Genomic DNA, 25,568 nt, shown 5'->3' with positions numbered 1-25,568 from the left:
AGCTTAGCTGTTGATATTTGCCAAGTTAATTGGAGAGTATTGTATTCTCCCTCTTTGTGCTGTGTAGACACAGCCTTTTGGACTGGAACAGGCTTTGTTACTCTTAAGCCAATGAACTGAATTCTGATGAGGATCATGCTTTGACGTAGGATGTGAACCAATAGTAAACTTGCTTCAGGGTCTTGGAAGAGACCTTAAAAGTGGCAGCCAAAAGAGGTGGAGATTGCATCAAGCCCAGAGGAGACAGAAGTTTCTGCTGCTACTGAACATTAATGGATTTTTTTTTGTTTTTATCCTGACTTAGTACAATCAGATACCTCAGTAAATCATCGATCATAAAACTCTTCCTTGTATTTTGTAAAAAAATCAGAACTGATATATATTTAAAATCTTTCTACACCTTCTCAGAGTCTGATCACCGTATAAAATATATGTGAGTTACCTGATTCTTATTTTTTGTCAACTAGTTTAGAATTACATGGGGGGTTCAGTGGTGAGTTGAGAGTTGGATTTTGTGTTATGTAGAAAGCTTGTTACTCTTGCATCTGTGATGCCACAAAGCTATCTTGTAGATGGTTTGCAGTTGTATTTTTAGATCCAGTATTCATATAAGGTTTACCTGAGAGCTGTTGGAATTTGGAACTTTTTAAGAAATGCTAAAATTGTGAGTGAAACAGTCTTAAAGATTTTATTTATTTATTTGACAGAGGCAACGAGAGCAGGAACACAAGCAGGGGGAGTGGGAGAGGGAGAAGCAGGCTTCCCGCTGAGCAGGGAACCCAATGTGGGACTCGATCCCAGGACTCTGGGATCATGACCTGAGCCGAAGGCAGACGCTTAACGACTGGGCCACCCAGGCGCCCATGTGAGTGAAACAGTCTTAAAAATACTGTTTTGCTGGCTCAATTAGAAATACTTTCAAAAACAGGTTAATTAAAAGTGATGTTATGATCAGTTTTCTACTCATATAAACCCTACTTCTAAATATTTTACTTAAAAACTTTTGTTTCAAATTATAAGGGCCTGTAGAGGTTTCCATTCATTTAGTTGGAGGCATGTGAGCTCGATTCTAAATTCATTTTTACATGACCCACATTTAAAAGCAGTCCTCTCACTTGTCAATTTTATTGATATTTGCACATTAAAATATAAAGAAGAGAGTTATTTTCCATGGTTTTAAAATGATGCCAATGAGTAATAAAAAAATGGAAGTTGTTTTATTTTATTTGCTATAGTCTGTTTTTGGATTTGTTATTTGTAAGGGAAACAATGAGTTAACAATCTAAGCTCTTAATATTCTTTTATATATATATATATATTCATTCTATTAGAGTGTTTCAGAAAAACCTGTTTACTCTACATTTTTGGTTAAAGGGGGCCTTTCGATCTCTTTTAAATGCCTGTGCTTAAGTTCTATTTGAATTGCAATTCACTAGGAAATATGTCTACCTCTGCGGAGTTCTTAATGTAGGGCCAAATTCCTTGTTCAGTGTTCAGAAATCATTTATTATTACTGATAATGACAATAAGTCATTTGATTTTTTACATTAAGAAAAAAATTTTGAAGTTTAATTTTATATTACTCAATATAATGCCTTGTTGTTGACACTACTGAGATTTCTGATCATGGAATCAAAGAATAAATTATAAAATAAGGTCTTTCTTACACAAGTATGCCTAGCAAGAATAGTCTTTAGAGTACGCTTATTCACTTTTAGAGAAAACTTTTTTTTTCCCCCCAGAATGACGCTAACATATGTATATGCTTTATTGTTGGTTTTGGAGGAAATTACTCTTGGCCAGAAGAAATGAAGAAAATTTTAGTGAAACTTTTATTTTAGTCAAAATTACTTCTACTACATAGAAGTAATTATTAGTCCCATAATCCAGTCATTGTTATAATGCCAACACGCTGTGTCGGCATTGAGCACATTAAAATATAAAGAAACTCTGAGATAGCCTGAGAAGGGGTAGCAATGTTAATTTCTATGCTGACAGATTTAGTTCTCTTTTAAGAATTTTTCATGACGTGGTTTGATTTTTTTTACCATTTTCTTTATGTGTAATGATAGAAAATGAATACTTTCTTCTGTATTCCATGAAGGATGCACTTATAAGAGCATAGCAATATAAGATTCGTATTGATTACAGTCTAATTTTTAATGTTCTATGGTAAAATTATGGTTTTCAGGGCACCAAATGTAGGCTGCATTCTCCAAAGATAAATAGAAGGGAAGAGGTTGATTTTCTTTTAATATTACTGTCATCATCAAAATGCATTTATTGTTAATACATTAACAATGTATTTATTGACTTCCTCTACTGACAACTATCTGGTTAAGAAAAAACTATTAATTATAGAAGACATGTTCCCGCCCAACCCTGAAAACTTAGAAATCTCATGTAACTGAAAAGCTTTTGAGTAGATGGTGAGAAGCCCACGGATGATATCTAGACAGAGCTGGCCACAACATGCCAAAACTGCTGGAGTCATTTCTACTACCCTCAAGAACTTGGAAACCATAGGTCTTCTTGTCCACCTGATGTACCAGTTCTTTCTCCAACATATTGTGAATTATCCACTAGAGTTAGAATTAGAATATTGGAATATATTGAGAGCCAGTCTGTGATAACCTCTGAGCCACCAGAGAGGAGAGTCTTGCTGACTGCCCATGTAAATGCACAGGGAAACAGACGTTTTTAAGTATGTAATGTCAGAATGAGTTGGTGTGTCTGAGTACACTTGCCATCCCACCTGTATGATGTGGCTACACGCAAAGGTCACTAAGAGCACACAATGACAAGAAAGTCCTCTTTTACTAGAGTTACAACTTATATTCTCTCCTTCCTGTCATAGGAGTGAATTTTGAAACTACCTGTCCAGTGGTATTAACCCATTTTAAGAGATTCCTGGCTGAAAAGGCCACACCACAAAATTGGAGAGGCCTAGTGTACTCTGCTTACTGTTTTAATAGTAGAAAAATGAGTCAAATAAGATGTAAAATAAGTACATAATACTATCTTTATTATACCTATAAATGTATCCCCAACCTCAGTGTGAGATGGGATAGAGAACACAATTCCAACTGAAGGTATTGCATGCAAATAAATTTTGAATGAAATGTTTGCAACTTTTGAGCATCACTTTAAGGTTAGGGTTTTACATAGTTTACAACCTAGAAGTGTCAGAATCCTACTGTATGTGCTTTATTCATTTATTCAACCAGCAATGCCAGACTGTTACTTGGAAACAAGAAAAGGCCCTACACTTGTTAATATGTGTCCGCACTGCTTCCCCCCGACACCCTAGGTATTCAACAAAAACTTGCAGAATCGAATACTATATGGAACACCAAATACAAGTTGTACTTTTATTCATGTATGCCTTTTTTCAATTTGTTTTGGAAAACCTATAAACAAAACCACTGCAGAATCCTTTCATAAAACTGGTTTGGGAGAAGTCTAACTCTCATCTCAAGAATTATTTAAAGCAGTTTCAGATGGGTTAATGAACAAATGCACTTTGATTAAAGGAAGGGATGCTGAGTTTGTCCCTAACTCCTTCAGTATTCTCCGAGAGAGAGAGATGGCAAAGAATAACCAGCCCAAAGCAGCAAGTGAATTGAATTGCTATTTCAACAAGCATTACTGATATTATCCCTTTAGAATCCATGAATTTATTTGCTGAGGACAGTCCTAAAATGCGATATGAGTAGAATGGAGGGCCTGAACTCTCCAGTAAGAAAAACATCACATAATAACAATAGTAACTAATTAACTACCGTGTATAAGACAGTGACATTTGTCATTGACTATTCCAATTGATGGCTAAAAACACATGACCCAAAAGCAGCCGGATGACTTCTGTCAGGATGACACAACTAGAAAATAGCAGAGCCAGGACTGAAACAAAATTTTCCCTTTCTTCCTTTACACTTAACACCATATCTCCCCACCTGGCCTAGGAGAGCTCCAATGGACATGCTACTGGCTTTCCATCGAGCTAGAAATAGTTCTCGTGTTCACTCCGCGCCCTGGTTCGGATGATAAATCATACAATTGTGTCAGATATCAAATAATGTGATAAATATTATAAAACATAGGAAGAGGAGAAAAGTGGAGAGAAAAATGGAGAGGTTGGGTGAGATTCGTACGCAATGAATGGAGAAATAGAAGGAGAGAAGAAAAACAAGAAAAGATAAAACAATGATGGAAAATTTAGAGGAAAAATGGAGGTAAAGTAGGTGATTTCAAAATACAGAAGAAGAACAGAAAAAGAAATAACCCATAAATTTTAAGATGCAGATTATTCTGAGAGTCATGAGGATCCTAGAAAGCAAAGACTGAGCACGACCAGATTAGAAAGGGCCCATGGCTGGCCATCTAATTCAGGGCATCATAAACGCTCTTTAGCTTCTTCAGTAGCTTGTGCTTTCGTAGAACAATGCAAGATAATAGGGAAAAACTATGTTCACTTGAAGTTTATATAGACTCACTCCCTGAGGGGAGTTGTATCATTCAACAGAGATTTTTTTTTTTTTTTTTTTTTAGTTATGGCTTCTCTCTTGAGCATTGGGTATATTCCAAGCAGTTCTGCATTACCCCATTGTGTGCGATAAATCCTGGGGCTTAGGTAAAGAACCAATTGTCCCTCCACACACTGAACAATTCAAATACATCATTAGTCTGAATTCTTTAGCTATCCTTTGGGTCAGAGGTCTGACCTCGGGATTGCACACACCTGGAGAGTCGAAGCAGAAACCAAAGCCGACCAACAACAGCAGAACACCTGAGGAGCCAGCATAAGGTTATCATTTTTTTAAATCGTTAAACATGAAAAAAATATACAGTTTGAGAAGCCTACAATTTTTAATTCCATGAAATAGAGGCCATTCTAACAGCAATAAGGTAAAAAAAAAAAAGTTACTTCACAAAAACCCCCAATTTTAAATGAATTAATGTAACCTAATGAAGAAGTGCACTTTAGCAGTCCCTTCTCTTTCTTTCTTTTCTTTCTTTTGTATTTTTTTTTCATTTCACTGCACCGCTGACCAATTTTTAAGAAACACTGATCATGAACCCTCTTCTGCCTATAACTGGATCAGATTTAAAAGATACCAAGGAGGAAAAGATTCAGTCTATTTCAATGTAATTCTGTTAAATGAGATTCTTATTCAATCTTTAGCAACCTTTGCATTGATTCTTATAATTTTTAAACTACATTTCAAGTGCTAAATTGAAACCTGGTTTAGTTCATTATGTCCTCAGTGGAGGAAAAAAGTAACTCTCACCATCCTCCATATAATAATACAGGTAACTCTTGAAATAGTGTTAAACTCTCCTCAGTCTTGGCTGCTTTAGTCCTTATAGCTGTTTCTCCCAGGTCCAGTTTTCCATTCATTCTTTCTCTTGGCACACGGAGGTCCTGGGTCTTGGGCACACAGTGAGGAGAGCATTGAGACTTTGCACTCAAACATGCCTTGTGCAAAGAGGGCTGTGATAAGTGCTACTCCTATAACCCAGTGAGAGAGGGATGAGGGACAGCATTCTGACTTGTGTGAACTGTAAGAGATCTGAGAGAACCAGCTAGGACAGCTGAAAGTGTTCCTCAGGGCACACAGGACCCCATGGATGGTGCTGGAGAGTGCAAGTTCTGGGGTCAGACTGCCCAGATCCCCAGGACCTCGCTCTGCATGCTTGGGACTCCACCACACTGACTCTATTGCAGGAATTACAAAATGTGTATAATAACATACTTCTTTGGGGCGCCTGGGTGGCTCAGTCAGTTGGGCGTCTGCCTTCAGCTCAAGTCATGATGCCGGGGTCCCGGGATTGAGTCCCACATCTGGTTCCCTGCTCAGTGGGGAGTCTGCTTCTCCCTCTGCCCCTCACCCTGCTTGTGCTCTCCCTCCCTCCCTCCCTCCCCCTCTCTCAAATAAATAAATAAATAAATAAAATCTTTAAAAAAAATAACATCCTTCTTCAATTGGGTTGTTTTGAGAAATAGTGATTAAATGGGTGAGGTTCCCAGGGCAGTGGCTAGCATATAGCAGTTGCTCAGGAAATATGTGGCCTAGCTCTCGTGGCACAGCAAACAGCATGCATGCCTTCCGACTGGCTTAGTTCCCCACTACCTAATACAGTAATTTTATTATTTTATTTTTTAATTGAAGTATAGTTGACAGGCAATGTTACATTAGTTTAAGGGGTACAATATTGTGATTTGACAAGTCTATACGTTACCTTGTGTTCACAAGTGTAGCTACCATCCTAACACTAATTTTTTTAAAGGTTTTTATTTATTTATTTGACACAGAGAGACAGCTAGAGCGGGAACACAAGCAGGGGGAGCGGGAGAGGGAGAAGCAGGCTTCCCGCTGAGCAGGGAGCCCGATGCGGGGCTCGATCCCAGGACCCTGGGATCATGACCTGAGCCGAAGGGAGATGTGTAACGACTGAGCCACCCAGGCGCCCCACTAACACTAATTTTAACACAGTAGTTTAAGGACTAGCAATTGGCCACTTTGGTATTAGACTGTTGGTATTAGTTTATCTTTATTTCTATCAAACTATTAGACTTTTATGTTGGCCACAGTATCTTGCTTCTGAATAGTGGTTTAGTTATCACCCAAGCAGAACTGTAATATTACAGTCCTATCATAGGTCTTTGACCAAGAACACAGATATTTCCACGTGAACTCCTCTTGAAACTCGTTGTGGCATCGGGCGGCAAGGTTTGGGAGGCTGTAAAAAGAGACCATTGATGTGTGAGTTGCAGCTAAACTGAGCGCTAGTTCAAGGCTGGTAATAACAGGTTGTATAAAAGTCCCCCAAATTTCCCAAGTTCTACTCATATCAAAAATGAAAAATTTTTACCTAACGTAGCTGGATACCCGGAGAAAACGTTGTTACAAAATGCAAACAAACAGGAGTCCTTTCATTCACTCGCAAGACCACCCGCTATGCCTGAGGCATCCCTCATTGAGGCCCAGCGCTCAGCTCAGACAACGGGCACAGCCCTTGTCCTCAAGGACCTCCATCCGGTGTGCAGTACCTCATGTTGTACTGCTGTTTGCTTGAACACTGAAGATCGTGTCCCTAGTGTGTGTTTGTCTAGTTTCACCTCTTTTGGTAAGACAGTCGTTACGCTGCTGGGGTAGCAAAGATAACTCCCACCCTCTCCTACCAGGAGTGTCTGAATGCCTGGTGGGCACTCAGAAGCGCTCACTGACATGCGCCTCTCTTCTAATCACAAATCACTGAAGATGTGCAACATCCTTTTTAAATTGAAGATGATGATGGGGTGTGTGTGTGTGTGTGTGTGTGTGTGTACGCATGTGAGCCACCAAGGAAGTGTTCATGACACCCGATGGTATTATAAATGAATAGAAATGAGGCAGAGCACAGTCATGTTAAAGAAAATACCATCTAACTTCTCCCATGTAAGTCTTGGGGCAAAAAGTGTATATTCACATATAACACAAGTTAAGGATTTAAGACCATAGTAGGTTCAAGTTAAAGAGCCTGAATAAACAAGGCAATTAAACAACACATTAAGCTTCACTTTCACAAAAGTAAGTGCAACTTTTTATAGTAGGTGTTGCTTTGGCTTGAAAGCAAATACAAACTTTACTCCTTACTAGATATGGGACCTTCAGCAAGGTAACTGTCTGAATCAGCAAATACGGAAGTTTTGGTCTCATGAGCTCAAGCATTCCATGAACCATTGTCGGTACCATGCTTAGCATAGCACTTGGCAAATAGACTTTCAGTTAAAAGGAATTGCTGTTAGGGGCACCTGGGTGGCTCAGTCGTTAAGCGTCTGCCTTCGGCTCAGGTCATGATCCCAGGGTCCTGGGATCGAGCCCCGCATCGGGCTCCCTGCTCCGCGGGAAGCCTGCTTCTCCCTCTCCCACTCCCCCTGCTTGTGTTCCCTCTCTCGCTATGTCTCTCTCTGTCAAATAAATAAATAAAATCTTTAAAAAAAAAAAAAAGGAATTGCTGTCAGAATTATTATTTATCACCCCCACACCACTTGGGATGTTTGCAATTAAAAACCGAGTCCTTGGACAGTTAGTATGTTAATTCAATGAGATGAACTCTTGGTGATATAACTTTTAATACTATGGTATGGAATTAAAGGAGATATATAAATTTGTGTGTAATATATTTTGAGGAAAAGTGAATAAAAATCAGGATGACTGTAGTGATATGATGCACAAGTCTAAAAGTGTGTGTGTGTGTGTGTGTAAATTATACTGTAAATGACCACACAAATGGGAAAATTAATATAGCAACTTCTCTGCCTCTGTTCCTCTGATCCCTCACTTTTCGAATTTCTCCTTTAACTGCTGAAATTGTATGCTTTCCTCACACTCTCTTCTACATTTTCCTTTCCTTTGATTCCTGTGGCAAGCAGAGAGCCCCCGATACCTCTTGTGCTGGTTTGCTCATTGTTTTATGTTTGTGTATATAATTGCCCCAATGATATCCCAAATTCCAGGAGATCACCTTTATTATGTTTATTCACCCAAAGTGCAATTTTGGGCTGAAAACTGATAATATTTGTAAGTAATATTTCTATGGACAAACATCTGTAGCTTCAAAAAAATCATTATTTCCCAAAAACCCTCAGAGGAACAAGCAAGTGAACTTCAGAAAATAAGATTAGCAACTCAGGTAGAATTTTGAAGGTGACACTCTGAGCTTCCTAGAAAAGTAAGTTTCTTAATTTGTGCATCCATCATCTTCTTTCTGTGACATAAGGAAGAGAAAGAAAAGGAATAAAGCTAACACGAATGACTGAAGCCGTAGGCATCCCAGCGATGCTGAGTTTTAGAGGGAAGAATGCAGGGAGGTGGCTCTGTCCCAGGAGAGACAGGGGACACCCGTGACTCGTGTTATCATCACGCTCTGGAGTCGAGGCTGGCCTACAAGGACCTCCAGGAACAGACTCAAAGCTCTTTAATAAGTATTCCAGGGAGTCAAGCTTTCCTGGAAAAAACAAATTAGTGTGAGAAGCCAGTACTGTGCAATTTCAGTTTTAAAAATAGCCAAGTGTTGTTAGGGCTGCTATGTAACGAGAGAAAAAGAAAGCCCTTGTTAATATTTGCCTCAGCTTTCACATTAAAACGGAGGAGCGACCCTGAAATTCTTGCCTGGCAAATACGGCCAAGGTCATGAGGCTTGTATCCCTTGGAGTCACTTTTTAGTCCTTCAGATGACAAAGTTTGGGGGGACCATGTCCCTTTTCCTCAAATTGGTCTTGCAATAAAGGACAACCCAGCGATGGCCCTGCCTCTTTCACTTACGACCAGAGCTGCGCTTTGCTGTCCGGTTCTGCTCTCCATCCGCCTCATTGCCCCAGGAGGCTGGCAGGGACGTTGCCTGCAGCCGGCCGTGCCTCGGCCCTCTGCAGAGACCCTACCTGGCGCTCGGAGTTGGTGCGTCAGCATTTCAGGTAGAAATGAATGAAAAATCAATCAGGATGACTGCAGTGGTAGCATGCACAACCCGAACCTAGTTTGTCCCTCATTTTCAACTCTTCACCATGGACCCAAGCAAGGTTTAAGATGGTAAGTGAATCTGTAATAAATGTGTTGCTTTTGCTTCACCAGGGATTTTTTTTTTTTTTTTGGTCTTCTTTTTTTATTCAGAACAAGCAAATCTAACCTGCTCAGGAAGCTACATGTAAAATGAATGATGATGTCAACTTTCAAGCACGTATTCTTTATTTGCCCCGATTGAAGATTCTAATTCGACCGGGGATCACTCCCCTATAGATACATCAAACGGTTGTTCTGTCAAGTAATACTTCAAATTCAGAGATTTAAATATTTTTTAAAGTCTTTCTATATCATTGCCATAGCTTTTTGTAACCAACTATAACTCTTTATATCAAAACAATACTGATTTAAATTTCTAGATTTACAATTCTGCAGATATAGAGTTAAACACTGTTGGACTCTGGCTACATAAGGGAAACTGGAATTTTTCAAAGCTGCAGTCTTCAGCTCCCAAAGACAGCTACAGTAACTTTCTGAACAGATTGGGTTAAATATTTTTACAGACACATTCTATGATGATAAGGCGGTAATAGGTAGTGCAGTGCAATACTCCAAAGGGTTCCAAATCTCACAAGCCTCTTTGTATGTGATGCTCTCACAGTGAAGAAGACTCCCTGGGTTATAAAGATGAAGAGTCTACTTCTTCTGGTGCTGATTTCAATCTGCTGGGCTGATGATCATTCAGACAACTATACTCTAGATCATGACAGAGTTATTCACATCCAAGGTAAGAAAACACAGGTTCTCTTATGAAAGTCAAATTAATTTCAAGTCACTTGGAGTTCGGATGTTTGGTTGGTGCTTCTGAATTTTAGTTCTGCTGCATTGACTTTTTCTTTTCCTTTCTGTTAATTGGTGAACATGCTCTCCAGCTTTTGACTGCTATTGCATTACAGTAGGGTTGAGAATTGAGGATGATTAAAGTGGAATGGCTTATGAATGTCCAGCTGCAGGCGGGTTGATGCCATTGTTCAAGGCTTTGTAGTACAGTTGCTGTCTTCTAAGTAGAATGCAGGGCATCAATTTATTTAAATGTAAGCGAGAGGGGGGAGACAGAGGAAGTGAAACTTAGGATGTAAGGTTATTCTGTGAGAGTGATCATTAAGAAAAACAATGTGAAAACGAAAGTCAGACAAGCTAAGGTTCAAGAGAGATTAACTCACTTTCTGACACTCTCCTCTGCTAAAGCTTTAGTTTCCGATCCAGTATATTGCTCCTGCATATTTCTTTTTTTGTTGTTTTTTGGGTTTTTTTTTCTTTTTCTTTTTCTTTTTCTTTTTCTTTTTTTTAAATTTTGTTATGTTATGTTAGTCACCATACAATACATCATTAGTTTTTGATGTGGTGATCCACGATCCATTGTTTATTTCTTTTCAGCTCAGCTGAATGCTAAGCCTGAGAGCTGTAGCAAGATTTGAGGCTGCAGTAAAATGCAGCTGTCTCCTCAGTCCCAGCTTCAGATGAGGGACATCCTGCATTAAGAAAACTGAGAGACTTATGCAATAAGAAAAAGAGAGTTTTGTCGCGTCTCTCTTTGCCCTTGGATGCTGAATAATTCAAATAAGAATTATAGACCATAACAGCTTAAACATATGATGATATTAATTTTAGATGAACTCAGTTTGGGGACAAGAGGCATTCTAAGTTTGCCAAGAGACATAAAACATTAAGTTATATCTTCAAGGTCAAAAGTGTACTCTCAGAAAACTGCCATCCACTGTTGGAAAGTATGATTTGTGAAGGTCAAATGATAGTGTGAGTCTTGCTAGAAGTATTTTCCTGCCTACATTATGACTACACAAATAGAATTCTGAATTTGACACTGTCTAGCTATTTTAGACATCTCTCTTACAGTTCTCTTTGCTTCCCACAGCTTTATGTTTTCCAATGTCGGACCGTGAAAAGGAATTATATAATCATAAATTTTACTATGCAAGCTGCTGACTCAGCTATTTCTTTTAATGTGTATAGTAGAATCCAAGCGGTCTCCCAAAGGCTTTACGGTATTTACACAAAAAGATTTCTTGAGGAGGGATAACATCCTTTAACATCTAATCGCAGAATTCAATTCAGCCAAAATAGTAATACCTACTCATTAACAATAGCAGTTTTAAATCCTCTGTAAAATAAATTTTGGCTGTGGTTTCAAGTAATTATTAAATTCCTGTTACATTATTAACCATGTATAAAACATTTAGTCTACGTTGCACCCAGAGTATGAAAATACCATTTTTAAAATACTCCTGGGCAGTCTGTAAGTCAGACTCAAGTGTTCTCAGTGAGGAAAAGTTCTGTTGCTCCAGCCTTTCCAGCCCCATATACTCTGCTGAAATTTAGTGCAAAGGCATTTCTGACACAAGTGATCATAATTATCCAGATCATTTGCATATACTACACAATTTTTTTAAGTGACTTAATAGTCCACTTCATTTTAATTGTAAATTCATATGCTTAGAAAGTTACTCCCGGCTTTCAAGTAATAAAACTACAAGACCTATACCCTGCTTGTGGAAGTTGATACTGAAATGTGATTTGGGACAAGATCATGATGCTACGTCCATGAGTCGGAATTTATTTTAAAATTGCTCTAAATACCCATCATCGTTTTTTTTATTCAATAAAAAGTTTTCTTTCTCCTTCATGATTGCATTCAGATTGAACTTTCATATTCTTCAGTCCTTCAGAAAAATACGCCCAAGTGGTCTGCCATACTTTCAGTTGTCTTTTACAATGCAAAAGTGAACCATAGAGCACAGTAAATAATCACTGAAGCGGATGACCTTTACTACGTACTGAAATACTATATTATTTTCTCACATTTAAAACTGTTATTTATCAAACTTGGCCCAGAAGGAATTTAAGGGAGCTGAAATCCTCCTAAATTTTTATATGAATTTTACAGTCAGAAGATTAAATTAGTAATCTAAATCTCAAATTCCTGAATTGGACTGATAAGCAGTATGAGCTTCTCTCAGTGATAAGAAATTGTTCAAAATTCATGTTACTACAAAAACAATTTTTCTAGCTCCTGTTTAAATTTCTATTTTTGTACTATAAGTTCTCCAGGCCTAAATAATACCAGAGGAATAATGCCCATCATCCTCGAATTCTCCTTGGCTGCCATGATAAAGATGTTCAACACTTTAAGACATTCTTGAGTCACATGCGTAAGAGTTACCTAATTATTTTTCTGAGGGCTTCCTCCCAGTTTTGTTGTGGGAGCTTTCATAGAGATAGAGGCACAAGAATCTTAATCTGGGTTAAAAAATAAAAATAAAAAGGTCAGGTTAGAGGGGGGAAAAAACAGCAAGTGGGGGTCCCTGTGCAAAGTGTTTCTAGTGAAAAGCATTTTCTTGTGATGAGAACCCTCCCATCTTCCCATGGGGAAAAACACAGGTTTAAATAAAATTGCATGAGTACTAATTCATTCCCTTTATTTTTTTTTGTTGTTGTTCAATCAATTTGGTTACACGAGAAAGCAAATTCCACTTGTCCATGAAGTCTGTTGAAAATGCGTAGTCAGTATATTCACTTGTATATCATACACTGTCCTCAGTGTAGGGAAGGGTAATTTCCTCAATTACTTCTACAGGAAGAGATAGCTTTCGCTAATGTCTTCTCCGTAACACTCTCAACTAATGGATTAGACTCCTCATTTCATAAGGTGCCTCGTCAAACAACTTCTAAATCCTTTGAAACTTGAGATCATTAGGAAGAATTTTGTATGGAGTGCCAAATCACACAAAAGCACAATTTTTTAAATATTTGGATCGGGTCCAAAAACACTTTGTGTAGACTTTCAATTTCCAATAGAAATTCAGAGATGATGAATATACTTTTCAAAATACAAGTCTTAAGACAACAGAGAAATGTTATGACCACTTGCCCATTAACCAATGTGAAAAGCAAAGTAGTTACAGTTACACTGAATATTGAAGTGCTTGACCTTACCCAGATTGGAGAGCCAGCACTTCCTGCCTCTGGTGTTCAAGAAAAGGGGTTCTGATGGCAAGTTCAAGGTTGTTAGCCTTACTGCCACTTACTGGTTTTAGACCTTGGACAACTAACTTCATCTCCTCAAGTCTCAGTTACCACATCTAGAAAACTGGGCATGATCACAGATTCCACAGAGCATTGTGAGAATTAAATTAGATAATACATAGAAAAGTGCCTAGTACTGAGCCTGGCAAACAATAAGCTCCTGGTAGATAATAGTTGTTGTTGTCATGCTTATTACTTCCTAACCATCATGGAAAACTGACTTTTATGGGCTTGGGGGGGATGGGTTAAATGGGTGATGGGGATTAAGGAGGGCCCTTGTGATGAGAGCTGGGTGCTGTGTGCAAGTGTTCACTAAATTCCACATCTGAAACTAACATTGCACTATATTTTAACTAACTAGAATTTAAATAAAAACATGGGGAAAATATTAATGAAAATAATACAGCAACAAAAAAATGACTTCTAAACATAAAAGGGAGACCAAATACTGGTGAAAAGATGTCAACTTGTCAAATTCATTTGTTAACAGAACCATATCATTACCTTAGTTCTAAGGAAGTAAATATTCTCTAAGTTGCCTTCTTTGTCCTCTTTAATTTCACAATTTAAGATTTCCCCTCATCTGATCATTTTTACTTTCCTTGTGGAAACTGACGCTTTCCAAACTTAATATTTAAGGTGAACACATATAAGCTACTTTAAATTTTTTGAAAGAATAATAAGAGGAAAAAATAATGTATATCTGGAAGCCCCGCGGGAAGTGGACACTCCCACTCAGTGTGGTTAGCCCCTCCAACCAGTGTGTGTCCCAAAAAACCCCTCTGTTCCAGTGTAACATGTGTCCCTTTATGCTAACACACCTCCCTTGCCTCATCACACTGTGCGCTTTGGAACACCCCAACTGTATAGTAGTGCTTGGCATACAGTAGGTGCTTAACATGTTTGTCGAAAAATGAATGAGTGTAATGAGTACTATCATAATGAGGACTTCTGAAATCCTGTGGCATTCACAGCATTTAGTGACACATGGTGAGGGCTGGATGAACATTGTATGACTGCTTCCATTCTGTAACGTTGGCATAAGTTAAATCATCATTTATGGGATTTAAGAACTTAAAAGAACTAGTGTAGATCATCTAAATCAATATCCCACCATACCAATGAGGAAATCAAGACCCACAGCTTTTATGTTGCTTGTTCCAGGTGGCATGGCTGATGAGGGGAAGTTTCTCTCTGCTAATCTCCTCCCCTTCTTCAAATCTGGGGTCATTTCCCACTTTCTTAATGAATTCTCCCTGTCAACTGCATTCTGCCCCTCCTCTGGCACCCCAATCTCTCTCATACCTTCCTTTCCTTTTCTCTACAGCACTGGGGTTATCTATTCCACTTATTTTTATGTAATTGTATCCATCTCTGCCACGTGTGTCCCTCACCTCCACAAGGGTAGGTAGGGATCTTTGTCTGTGTCCCAGTCACCTAAACGATGACCTGGCACATAGTAGGTGGTCGATACATGTTTGTTGAATAAATCCAGGACCAAAATCCAGGTACTTTTCCTAATCAAGTCCTAGTCAGAATTCCAAAGCTCAGAGATGTCTTTCTAGTTCATGGAATGAGATGAGGAAGAGGATTATGAGTTTGGTAGCAAATTCGGTTGTATGCATGGTTCTCACACTGCACATAGCATCTTACACTCCATGAGAGTCCACCCAGGGCAGGAGGCAGCAATCTTCCTGATGTGTGCATGAAGCTTTGAAGAGTATCCAATTTACAAATGGCCACTGCAATGCTATCCTGTTCCTTGTATTATCCGCAGAGTCGGGATCTGGTGGTGCAGAGTGGATCAAAGAGGGTGGAGTGAATTTAATAATGTATGATCACAAATGATCCACAGAGCCAAAATTTCATGTGAGAACTAGATAAGTGTTACTCCAGCTTAATTTTCTCTCTTCCACTTAAAACTCATTTGGACTCTGAGTCTGTTTTGAAAAGTTAAATTAATTCATTTTTATATTTTTGAGGCAGGGTAATGCTATTCGCCACAAATGCAAAATCCACAAAGATCAAGTATATTTTCCAAACTGCATTTAGAACATATACACTATTAGTAATTAATATTAATAATTCAATCTAGAAATTATTGGCTATATAATATCAACTAACTTAATCATGAGATTATAAAAATTAGCAACATCATTAAGTATTAGATGACCTTTCTAAAATCTACTAGTTTATGACAGGACATAAAGCCAAATACGATAATAAGAACCAATTATATTAAACACAGGCTTATCATTTGATCAAACTAAGAATATCACCATATGAATATAATAGATGAGTCCCCTGATGCAGGCAAAGTATATATAGGCATACACATACATATGTAAAAATACTCATACACTGCACACATACCTATATACATTTATTTGGGCTGCTATGAGACAATACCATAGACTGAAGTGGCTTATAAACAACAGAAATTTATTTCTCACAGTTCTGGAGGGTGAGAAGTCCAGAATCATAGCTGTGACAGATTTGGTGTCTGATGAGAGCTAGCTTCCTGGTGCACAGATGGCTGTCTTTTCTCTGTGAACTCACATGATGGGAAAGAACAAGAGACCCCTCCTGGGTCTTTTTTTTATAAGGGCACTAATCCCATTCATGAGGGTTCCACCCTCATGAACTAATCACATACCAAAGGCTCTGCCTCTAAAAACCATGACATGGGGATCACCATTCCACATATGAATTTTGAAGGAATACAAACATTCAGGCTACAGCAAGCTCCTCCTCCATTAGGCACTGGGGGTAGAATGATGAAAAAACACCTGGTCTTTGTCTTCATGCAGCTTTTAATCTAGTGAGAGACAGACATTACTAGGAATATGGAACTACTGACTATGATAACTGATGGAAAATTATGGAATGCTACAGAGAGAAGACAGCATTATCTTGTTATTACTTTTTTTTTAAACAGAAACATACAAAATATCAGTTTCTTTAAACCATAGATATAAGTCAAACATGACAATACCTTTCTTCAACTACATAGTTGCTACATTAGATACACACCCATATATAAACATATGTGTATATATATATATGCATACATAATGGTTATAAATAGAAAAGGCAAGGAATGAAATGATTATAGATTAATATACAATTTCTCTAAATTCCTTCATCTGGATTCAGAAATATGTATATTTTCATACCAACTTTGCATCTGCTAGCCCTGCCCTAGTCTTCCCTGCATTTGTGTGTCCTTTTGAGAAAATCTGCAGTCACTTAATAAACATTGGCCTCTTTCATGCAAAGCATTGGGTTACTCTCTGAGGAAGGACAGACCATCTCCTCAGTGAGCTTGCTGACAAGAGTATCAGCACAAGAAAAAGGTGACAAAAAGGAGTAAAATATGTAGTAAACAGCTACTAAACAAAAAAACTCTTACTATTTAGAACTTTATATCCATACTCACTGAACTTTTTTATCACGTAGATTTAAATCCATAAAATACATCTTAAGAACATTTCTAAACTTGTTATTGAGTACCCTAGAACGCTGATTCTGTGTTATGCTATAAAGCATATTAAAGCAATACATTTTAGACTATTATACTATTTCCAGGTATAAAAACCTACATTTAATAATCTCTTCGGGTAACAAAAATTCATACTACCAGCTATTGCTTTCTCTGTTCCATTCTGGGTGCTGAAATGGGCAAATCATGCAGGAAGCCAATAATTATTTGGAAACTTTCCCAAGTACCCAGAAAATCCATTAAACAGAGAAGCCTTTCCCTTTGGTTGCAACTTTGCAAGAACCAATGTTGACTCAGCTAAAGCACTGACTTACAGCTTAATGGCTTAACGTTAATTTTAACATGCTGTTTCTCTGACTTTACTAGATATCAAGAAAAAAATAGATTTAGATTTCTTTATTGCTTTGGCTCTTTATTTTAAACATAAAGTGGAAAATTACTGTTTCAGGAAAGTCTTCTGGCATAGGAAAATCTACCAAAATGCTAAGTTAAAATATTCAATTAAGAGGTTATCAAAGTGATGATACACAGGGGGGATAAATCTTGGTTTGGAAATATTTTTATTTCAAAATGAAGACACTGAAAACATAAGAAATCTAAAAGTTCTATAAAACTTCTTCAAAAATATTTTTTGTGTGTTGTAGTAGCAATAAACATGTGTGCCCCCCAAAATGATTATCAAGTAGCCAATACAAATAGTAGCCATTTTAATCTTGTTTTAATTACACATGTTGGTTACTTGACTTCAGCGTTGACTCCGTGACTAATTAACACATGTGTGAGTTCTGAGCAGCATGTTTTCCCACACTTACAGATTACTCTGTGAAGTTTACTGAACAACTTAAACAAGAATTCTCCCTACCTTTCCAAACACTGTCAACTCAAAAGGGACAGGGACATTACAGGTAAAAACACAGCAAGTCCACAGTCCATCGCATTAACAAGGCGTCTTAGAACAGGGAGCGTTCACTACAGTCAAGTGTGTCGATTAGGTGAAGAAGGTGGGAAAAAGAGGAGTGTCTTACCTTGTTTCTAAAAGAGACTATAAATTTAAAATAAGAATACCGTTGAAAACATATCCTTGAAGTGAGCAGATTCCCACTTCTAGATGATTCTATTTGTAATGGTGCTCGCTTTGCCTCCTTGCTTTGCCTTGTTCCTGGAGAGCACTGGGAATGATGTTTGTGTATTTGGCCCAGAGTTACTGAATGCTGGTGAAGGCACAGGTGAACGAGAGATACGGCAGTTAAAGATAGGTGTCTTTACAAGTCGCAATAGGCATTACGTAAATTTCTTACGTTCTTAGTTATATGACTGTATTTTGTCACTATGGATTTATGATTATCTGTGACTAATAATGTTACTAGGAAAAATAATTAACATTTTCACACAAGGGTCTCTTTTTTTCTGGTTTTTTGCTTTTTTTTTAAGAGGCGAGGGGTAAATTTTAAAATTTTCTTCCCTAGTGTAATGTGGGTTATGAGTAATTCTTACTTTCTCTTGAAAAGTGTCATAAATTATGCTGACAGGCTTTAAATCTCCAAAACCTGCATATGAATATTTTTAATTCTCACTTTGCTTTGTCTTTTATGGCATAATCATTAACAAAGGGTCTTATGGCTTAAAGTACTGAAAAGCTGATTAGATGATTAGTACTGTACTTCGCTGAAATTATTTTCATGTAAAAAAAACACCTTATCCTAAAAGATGAATAAAGTAACAGGTTTTTATAGACTGCCCACAATATATTAAGATCAACCTTGCTTCAAGACCAAGCTTCTTAAACTTTTCTTATATCTATTTAATATTGGCCTGTATAGTAATTAAATCAGTGAAACAAATGAACTCATAAACAATTAATATAAAAGTGTTTTTAAGGGAAAAAATGTTATGAGGGGGGCCCCAAAGGGTCATGGGATGAATCGCTTTAGAGGGGAGTCAGGAGGGGTTCTGTGAGGTGAGATCTGAATAGTAAGCAGGAACCAGTCACATCAAAAGCTAGGGACAAAGCTCTCCAGGTAGTGAGTGAGAAATGAAAATTCTCTGAGATGGGAGTAAACATGGTGTTTTCAAGCTGGAAAGAAGCTGGGGGTACTGCAGTCTCACCGTGACAAGAGTATGGTTTAAGATGAGGTGGAAAGAGTAAGCAGGAGGAGACCATAGTACTTTATATTTGGTCTATAGTACAGAGGTCAGATTTTATTCTAAAAACATTGAAAAATGGTTAAAGATTTTGAGCAAGAGAGTGCTGTAAGATGATTTACGAATACAAAAGACTACATGACTACTGGATTATGGTGCGCCAAGAGCAAAGGTGAGATCTTTCAGAGGGTTTTGAGGTAGTTTAGGTGAGAAATCATAGTGGTGTGGACCAGGATGCTAGCAGTAGAGATGGGTGGTAGAGACAGATGGAGATCAACCAATTAGGGGGACAAAGAAAAAGGAGGTAGAGATGGCAGCACGTGCTGACAGACTGGATATAGAGGTTAAGGGAAAGGGATATATCAAACACACCTTCTAGATTTTGCCTTGAACAAATGCATGGATGATGGAGGCATAAATAAATTGAGGAAGATCGGGGAAAGGACAGGTCTGGGCAGGGGAAGAGGGACTCAAGTTGTCCCTTCGGCATCCAACATATGCCCAGCAGGTAGATGGATTTACTCATTTGGTACTCAGGGAAAAGTACACTGCTAGAAAGTTTTGGAATCATCAGCACACAGTGCTATTTTTGGCCATAGACCAGCTGAGAACATCTGGAGAAGGAGGAAATGAAGGTAGAGATAAGAAGCTAGCCTGGTCTGAGCTTTGGAGACCCTTAGCACCAACAGGTAAGGTGAAAAGAGGATGCAGAGGTCACATATTTATTTTTTCTCACGTAATTTTTTAAAAAAATCTAAATTAATTGCAAGCATTTAAAAATAGGAGACATTTGCATGAAAATCTGCATTTCTGGCATCTGTTGTAAAGTCCAAAGACCTGCTATTTTTCCACCGGCATTCGCATTGGACAACATCAGCGGGAACCAATACCCTGCTCCCCTTCAGAACAGAGCATGTGTGCACAGCACTGGCATGGTCTGTTCCACTCCCTGGCGTTCTCAGCCCCGTGGTGCATCCGTCACTTCCCTCAGCCCTGCTGCCCACCTGGGTATTTGCGTTCAATTTAGCTTTCATTTGTTTCGGTTCTCAACACTTGACACATTATAGGTTATCAATTTCATTGTTTATTAAGAAGCAAAAGATCCCTTTTGCCTCCACGATTGATTCTGTGATAGTATTATCTTGATGTCTTGCATACTGAGTGAAGACATTAACCATACCAGTGTATAAAACCAACAATGTCTTTTCTGCAAATTATGGATAACTGGACCTTACATCTCACCACAAAGTGGAAGTGGTCTGAGCAGAGTCAAGTAGATCTGAGCTCTAGCTCTTTACCACATAAAGACACATTTCCAATAATTAAAGAGTGTGTGGTTAATTACAGCCAAATGAAGAAGAATGACTCATGCGAATGTTTTGGTTTCCCCATACCCTTTGAAAGAAACCTGTATTACAATTAAAATCTTGGAAAGTGTGTTTATATTAAGAATGCCATTGACCATATTAGTGAAATATTCAAATTTTATTTTTCATTTTTTTCCTGTAACATATTCCTTAATCTATCACTGTGATAATCCAATTTGGTTTTTTAGTCTAAAATTATAAGAATTAATTACTATTTTTTATGCATAAGTCTTTGATAACATAGATAAATTTAAACTCTGAAAACTATTAACCAGAGCAGATAACCCTGAGTTGACAACAATACTGTCTCTAGTTCTGGGGCAAGTTATACTGGACTTAGCAATGGCAATAATATTAATTAGTGAATATTAACACTTAAAACCACTATGTGTGATGCCCAAGAGAAAATGCCCTACCTAGGTCATCTCATTTAGTCCCCACTACAGTTCTGTATGAAGGTGGTTATCCCCACTGAAGTTGAGAGAGGTTCAAAGCTTGCCCCTACTCATATGGTTATTAAGTGGAAAGCTGAGATTCAAACTCAAGCAGGCTGATTCTCATGTTCCTAATACAGCTTCCGCCTAAGCCTTTTCTTAGAGACTGTTGAGTCAATCAGTGGGTAAAAATGGCTCTCATTTTATTCCATTCAATTGATATAAATATGTCTCAGAAGAAATCAAATCACTATAAAAAAAAAAAGTTCAGTGTTGGACCTTGGAGAAACTATTCTTTTTTTTTTTTTTTTAAGATTTTATTTATTTGACAGAGAGAGAGACAGTGAGAGAGGGAACACAAGCAAGGGGAGTGGGAGAGGGAGAAGCAGGCCTCCCGTGGAGCAGGGAGCCTGATGCGGGGCTCGATCCCAGGACCCTGGGATCATGACCTGAGCTAAAGGCAGACACTTAACGACTGAGCCACCCAGGTGCCCCTGGAGAAACTATTCTTATGACAGGTATTCCTATTTCTTTTTTTTTTTTTTAAGATTTTAGTTATTTATTTGAGAGAGAGAGGGAGAGAGAGCAAGAGCGATTGCACAAGCAGGGGGAGAGGGAGAGGGAGAAGCAGGCTTCCCACTAAGCAGGGAGCCCGACGCCGGGTCAATCCCAGGACCCTGGGATCATGACCTGAGCCAAAGGCAGATGCTTAACCGACTGAGCCACCCAGGCGCCCCTAAATTCTGTTGTCTTTTAGCGCCCCATACAGCACCTTTCTTCTGCTACTTTGTGAGTAGTTGGTCTTACAATTCAAGTGAGACAATTTGCCTGGATTCTGTGTTGTGTATGAAGATACATGACCGAAGGCAGACACTTAACTGACTGAGCCAGCCAGGCGCCCCAAGAACCATTCCTATTTCTTGGAGAAACCTGACCACCGTGGTGATTCTTAGGAGTTAGAGGAGCAAGGTGGGGTGGTGACTGCAAATGAATACATGCCATCCCTATCCGCAAATGAAGACTATCTGGAACCCCCAGGGAAATGGAGGAGACATGAAGAAGTTGGATTATACAGATATAGATTTGGGGTTTTTTGAAAAGTCTTCAAGGTGGTGTTCCTAAAGCCACTCCTGTCCTGTTAAGCACTAGTAGGTTAGAAGAATCATCAAAAGTTGATGAGATGTGGATTTCTCAGGAACCAATGCCTTCTAGGAACTGACTTCAGAAAGAGCACAGGAAAGAAGTCAATGTCGAAGATAGAAGCCGGTTCGCGTACCTGCCACACTCTGGACCTCTGTAAATGTTGGGCAGTAAGAGCCACTGGGAACTCACGGTGTGCCAGGCACGATGCTAAGTTCTCAATGAATCACCTCACTTAACTCTCATAAGAAACCTAGGCAGAAGGTGGCTTAACTCCATTTTACTCATGAGGAAACTGAGTCACAGAAAGGTTAAATAACACAGTTCGAGAGTCCATAAGCTTAACCAGTAAATTATAACTGCCAAAAAAACAGATGAAAGAATCATGAACGTGGAAAAACAAAACCCACAAAGAACTTAGCAGACAGAGTTAAACACCCTCATCACACTTTACTTCTTCCTGCTAGAAAAAAAAAGTTGAAGAAGAGACGGAAAATCTTTCAGGATACTAACACAGCTTCAGGTTTACCTCTGAGAACAAAGAATTTTAAACAGTGGATCCCCTAAAGCTGCTTGGAGGCTCCCAGTGCTTGTTTCAAGCAAAGAAGCTCACCTTTTATCAGATTTATGTGGCAAATTTTTGTCTAAGACATCCTGTGGGAAGAAAAAGTTCTACCATCCCAGAAAAAAAAAAAATCTTTTTTTTTTCCAAACAGTGCCATAGATCAACCTTGAGGCTCCGAAACAATGATAACATTTATCCTTATTTTTTACTATGAAACTTGGATAAAATAACATGGTCCACATTCATGATAAACATCACTCAAAACAATACTATAGTTTGGTGTTAGGCAGTTTCCCATTACAGAATCAATTTAGCTCTAAGGCAAGGAAGGCAGATGGATATGGTCAATACCCAAGAGCATGCCGTGAGTGTCTTCACCACAAGCATTTTTGCTGCAAACATTTTCATGGTCTGATTGGTGGTAAGGCAATTGTGCCATAAAAGATAAAATCACAAAAAAAAAATGTTTTAAAGGGACATTCATGGGGTGCCTGGGTGGCTCAGTCCGTTAAGCATCTGCCTTCAGCTCAGGTCATGATACCGGGGTCCTGGGATCAAATCCCTGCATCAGGTCCCTGCTCAGTGGGGAGCCTGCTTCTCCCTCTGCCCCAGCTTGTGCGCATTCTCTCTCCCCCTCTATCAAATAAATAAATAAAATCTTTTTTAAAAAGGGACATTCATTTAAAAGGATATAATGAAACATGAAATATGAATACTAAATTAAAAAGATTTTATTATGAAATACAAAATATTTGAATACATTTAAAATGTGTGTAGAGTCATGGCAAATCTGAGCAAAGAACTGATTTTATTCTGTGGATTACACCTAAGCACTCATCTTCAGAGTCTTTCATTCATGGTATTATGCCTTTTTGTGTGTGTGGTATGTATGTATGTATGTATGTATGTATTTTGCTCTTGGTCCATTTCCTTGTTCAGCATCTTACTTTTTCTTTCTTCGATAAAATGTCTTCCTTCATTAAGAGACTGACCAGTTTCCAAATACTTGGATGCATATTTGTAACTTAGGTGTTTTTTTTCTAAAGACTTATTTATTTTATATATATATAGAGAGAGAGAGTACACGAGCAGATTCCCTGCTGAGCACGGAGCCCCACAAGGGCCTCTATCCCACGACCCTGGGATCATGACCTGAGCCAAAATCAAGAGTCAGCCGCTTAACCAACTGAGCCATACAGGCGGCCCTGTAACCGAGCTTTGTGTTGCATTGTAAAAGCCTGCTACATTGTTGTTAGTTCTTGGCATATTGTTACCTGTCCCTTAATAGACATTCCAAAGTTCTATGGGAAACATGGGTTCAAACTCTGTGTCGCTGTACGAAGGCTAAGATTTATATGACATAAAATGGAAATATTGCGTCAATGGAGAAATGAAACCAAACTGTCCACCAATTGACAAAACCAACAAACTATCAAACCAAATGGGCAACCAGTTGTTTTGTTGTGTTTTGTCTTGTCTTATCTTTTATGGCAAAATTGCCTTATGGCCAATTATTTATGCAGCTAAAGATTTGCCGCAAAAATGCCTGCTGGCAAGCAAGGCTCCAGTGAAAACCCCCTAGCACCAGTCTGTCTACCCGCAGGAAACTAGCACCTTCCACAGTGTGTCTTACACATCCAAACCCGCCATGTGGCAACAAATACCACAAAAATAAGGAACCATTTTTAAACCTGGTGCAGTTTTCTCAAATGACTCATCATGAAGCTGACAATTGAGTCTCTGCCTACCAGTTTGGAATGTCAGGAAGGAATTAGCTTTTTCTTCAGAGTGATGAAAAAATTTTGGTAGTTTCTCAACACTGTGAAAGTAATTAATGCCACTGAATTCTACACTTAAAAATGGTTAAAATGGCAAATTTCATGTTATGTACATTTTTACCACAATAAAAAGAATTCAAATGATGTTGGCAGAGTTTTTTTCTTAGGAGAGGAGTATTTTTTTTTAAAGATTTCATTTATTTATTCGACAGAGAGAGACACAGCGAGAGAGGGAACACAAGCAGGGGGAGTGTGAGAGGGAGAAGCAGGCTTCCCGCTGAGCAGGGAGCCCAATGCGGGGCTCAATCCCAGGACCCTGGGATCATGACCCGAGCTGAAGGCAGACACTTAATGACTGAGCCACCCAGGAGCCCCAGGAGAGGAGTATTTTTAATGTCCTTGTTTAGCCATCCAAAATATATTGCCCACTTTTCTTTTTTTTTGCGTTTTACATTAGTTTAGGAAATTCAAAAATCTTGACCCTAATTCATCCATACCCCAATGAGAAAGTAACCAACACTAACACTGGTTATTTTGCACAGTCCACAATTCACTGTAAAAAGACAAACTTCAATCCATAACACCTTCTCTTTTTTCCATCACGTGTATTTCTTTGGCCATGAACTGCCATAAAAAATGATTATACTTTTAAAAGAATTAAGAACAATAGATCATAGTCCAATACCATATTTCTACATTGTTTTTCTGCAGCTAATTACTTGTATCCTATTGTCTGAAAGAGTTCATCTAAATGACACAGCAATACAAAGATGAGTTGTTTGGTCATGCAGTTGCTTTCATAATTTGGTGAAATTGAGTGATGTCCTCTGGATTTCACAGCAGAATTTGTAAAATAATAATGAGGCCCTGCTGTTTCCCCTGGAGACAACTATGGTCTTTGAAGGGTATCAAATCTTTCAAGTCATGGTCACTGACACTCACTAATAGAAATATGAAATTTCTGTGACTTACAAATTAAACTTTTAAAAAATCCAGTCCTTTAAAAAAAAAAGAAGGGGACGCCTGGGTGGCT

General features: G+C 38.4%; 1 protein-coding gene across 1 annotated transcript in view; it reads left to right on the top strand.

The window, feature by feature from the left end:
- Nucleotides 1–25,568, top strand: part of HAPLN1 (hyaluronan and proteoglycan link protein 1) — a 72,746-nt gene that overhangs the window by 32,333 nt on the left and 14,845 nt on the right. Inside the window, exon 2 of the mRNA XM_035013897.1 lies at nt 10,168–10,293. Within this exon, the coding sequence (XP_034869788.1) occupies nt 10,194–10,293 (100 nt within the window). The 5' untranslated portion in view covers nt 10,168–10,193. The remainder of the gene's footprint in view (nt 1–10,167; nt 10,294–25,568) is intronic.

The sequence above is a fragment of the Mirounga leonina genome, unplaced genomic scaffold, assembly GCF_011800145.1.
Source record: "Mirounga leonina isolate KUSES-001 unplaced genomic scaffold, KU_Mleo_1.0 Mir_168, whole genome shotgun sequence".
NCBI classification, from domain to species: Eukaryota; Metazoa; Chordata; class Mammalia; order Carnivora; family Phocidae; genus Mirounga; species Mirounga leonina.
Note: the sequence above shows the minus strand (reverse complement) of the source record. Positions and strands in the feature narration are given on the sequence as shown.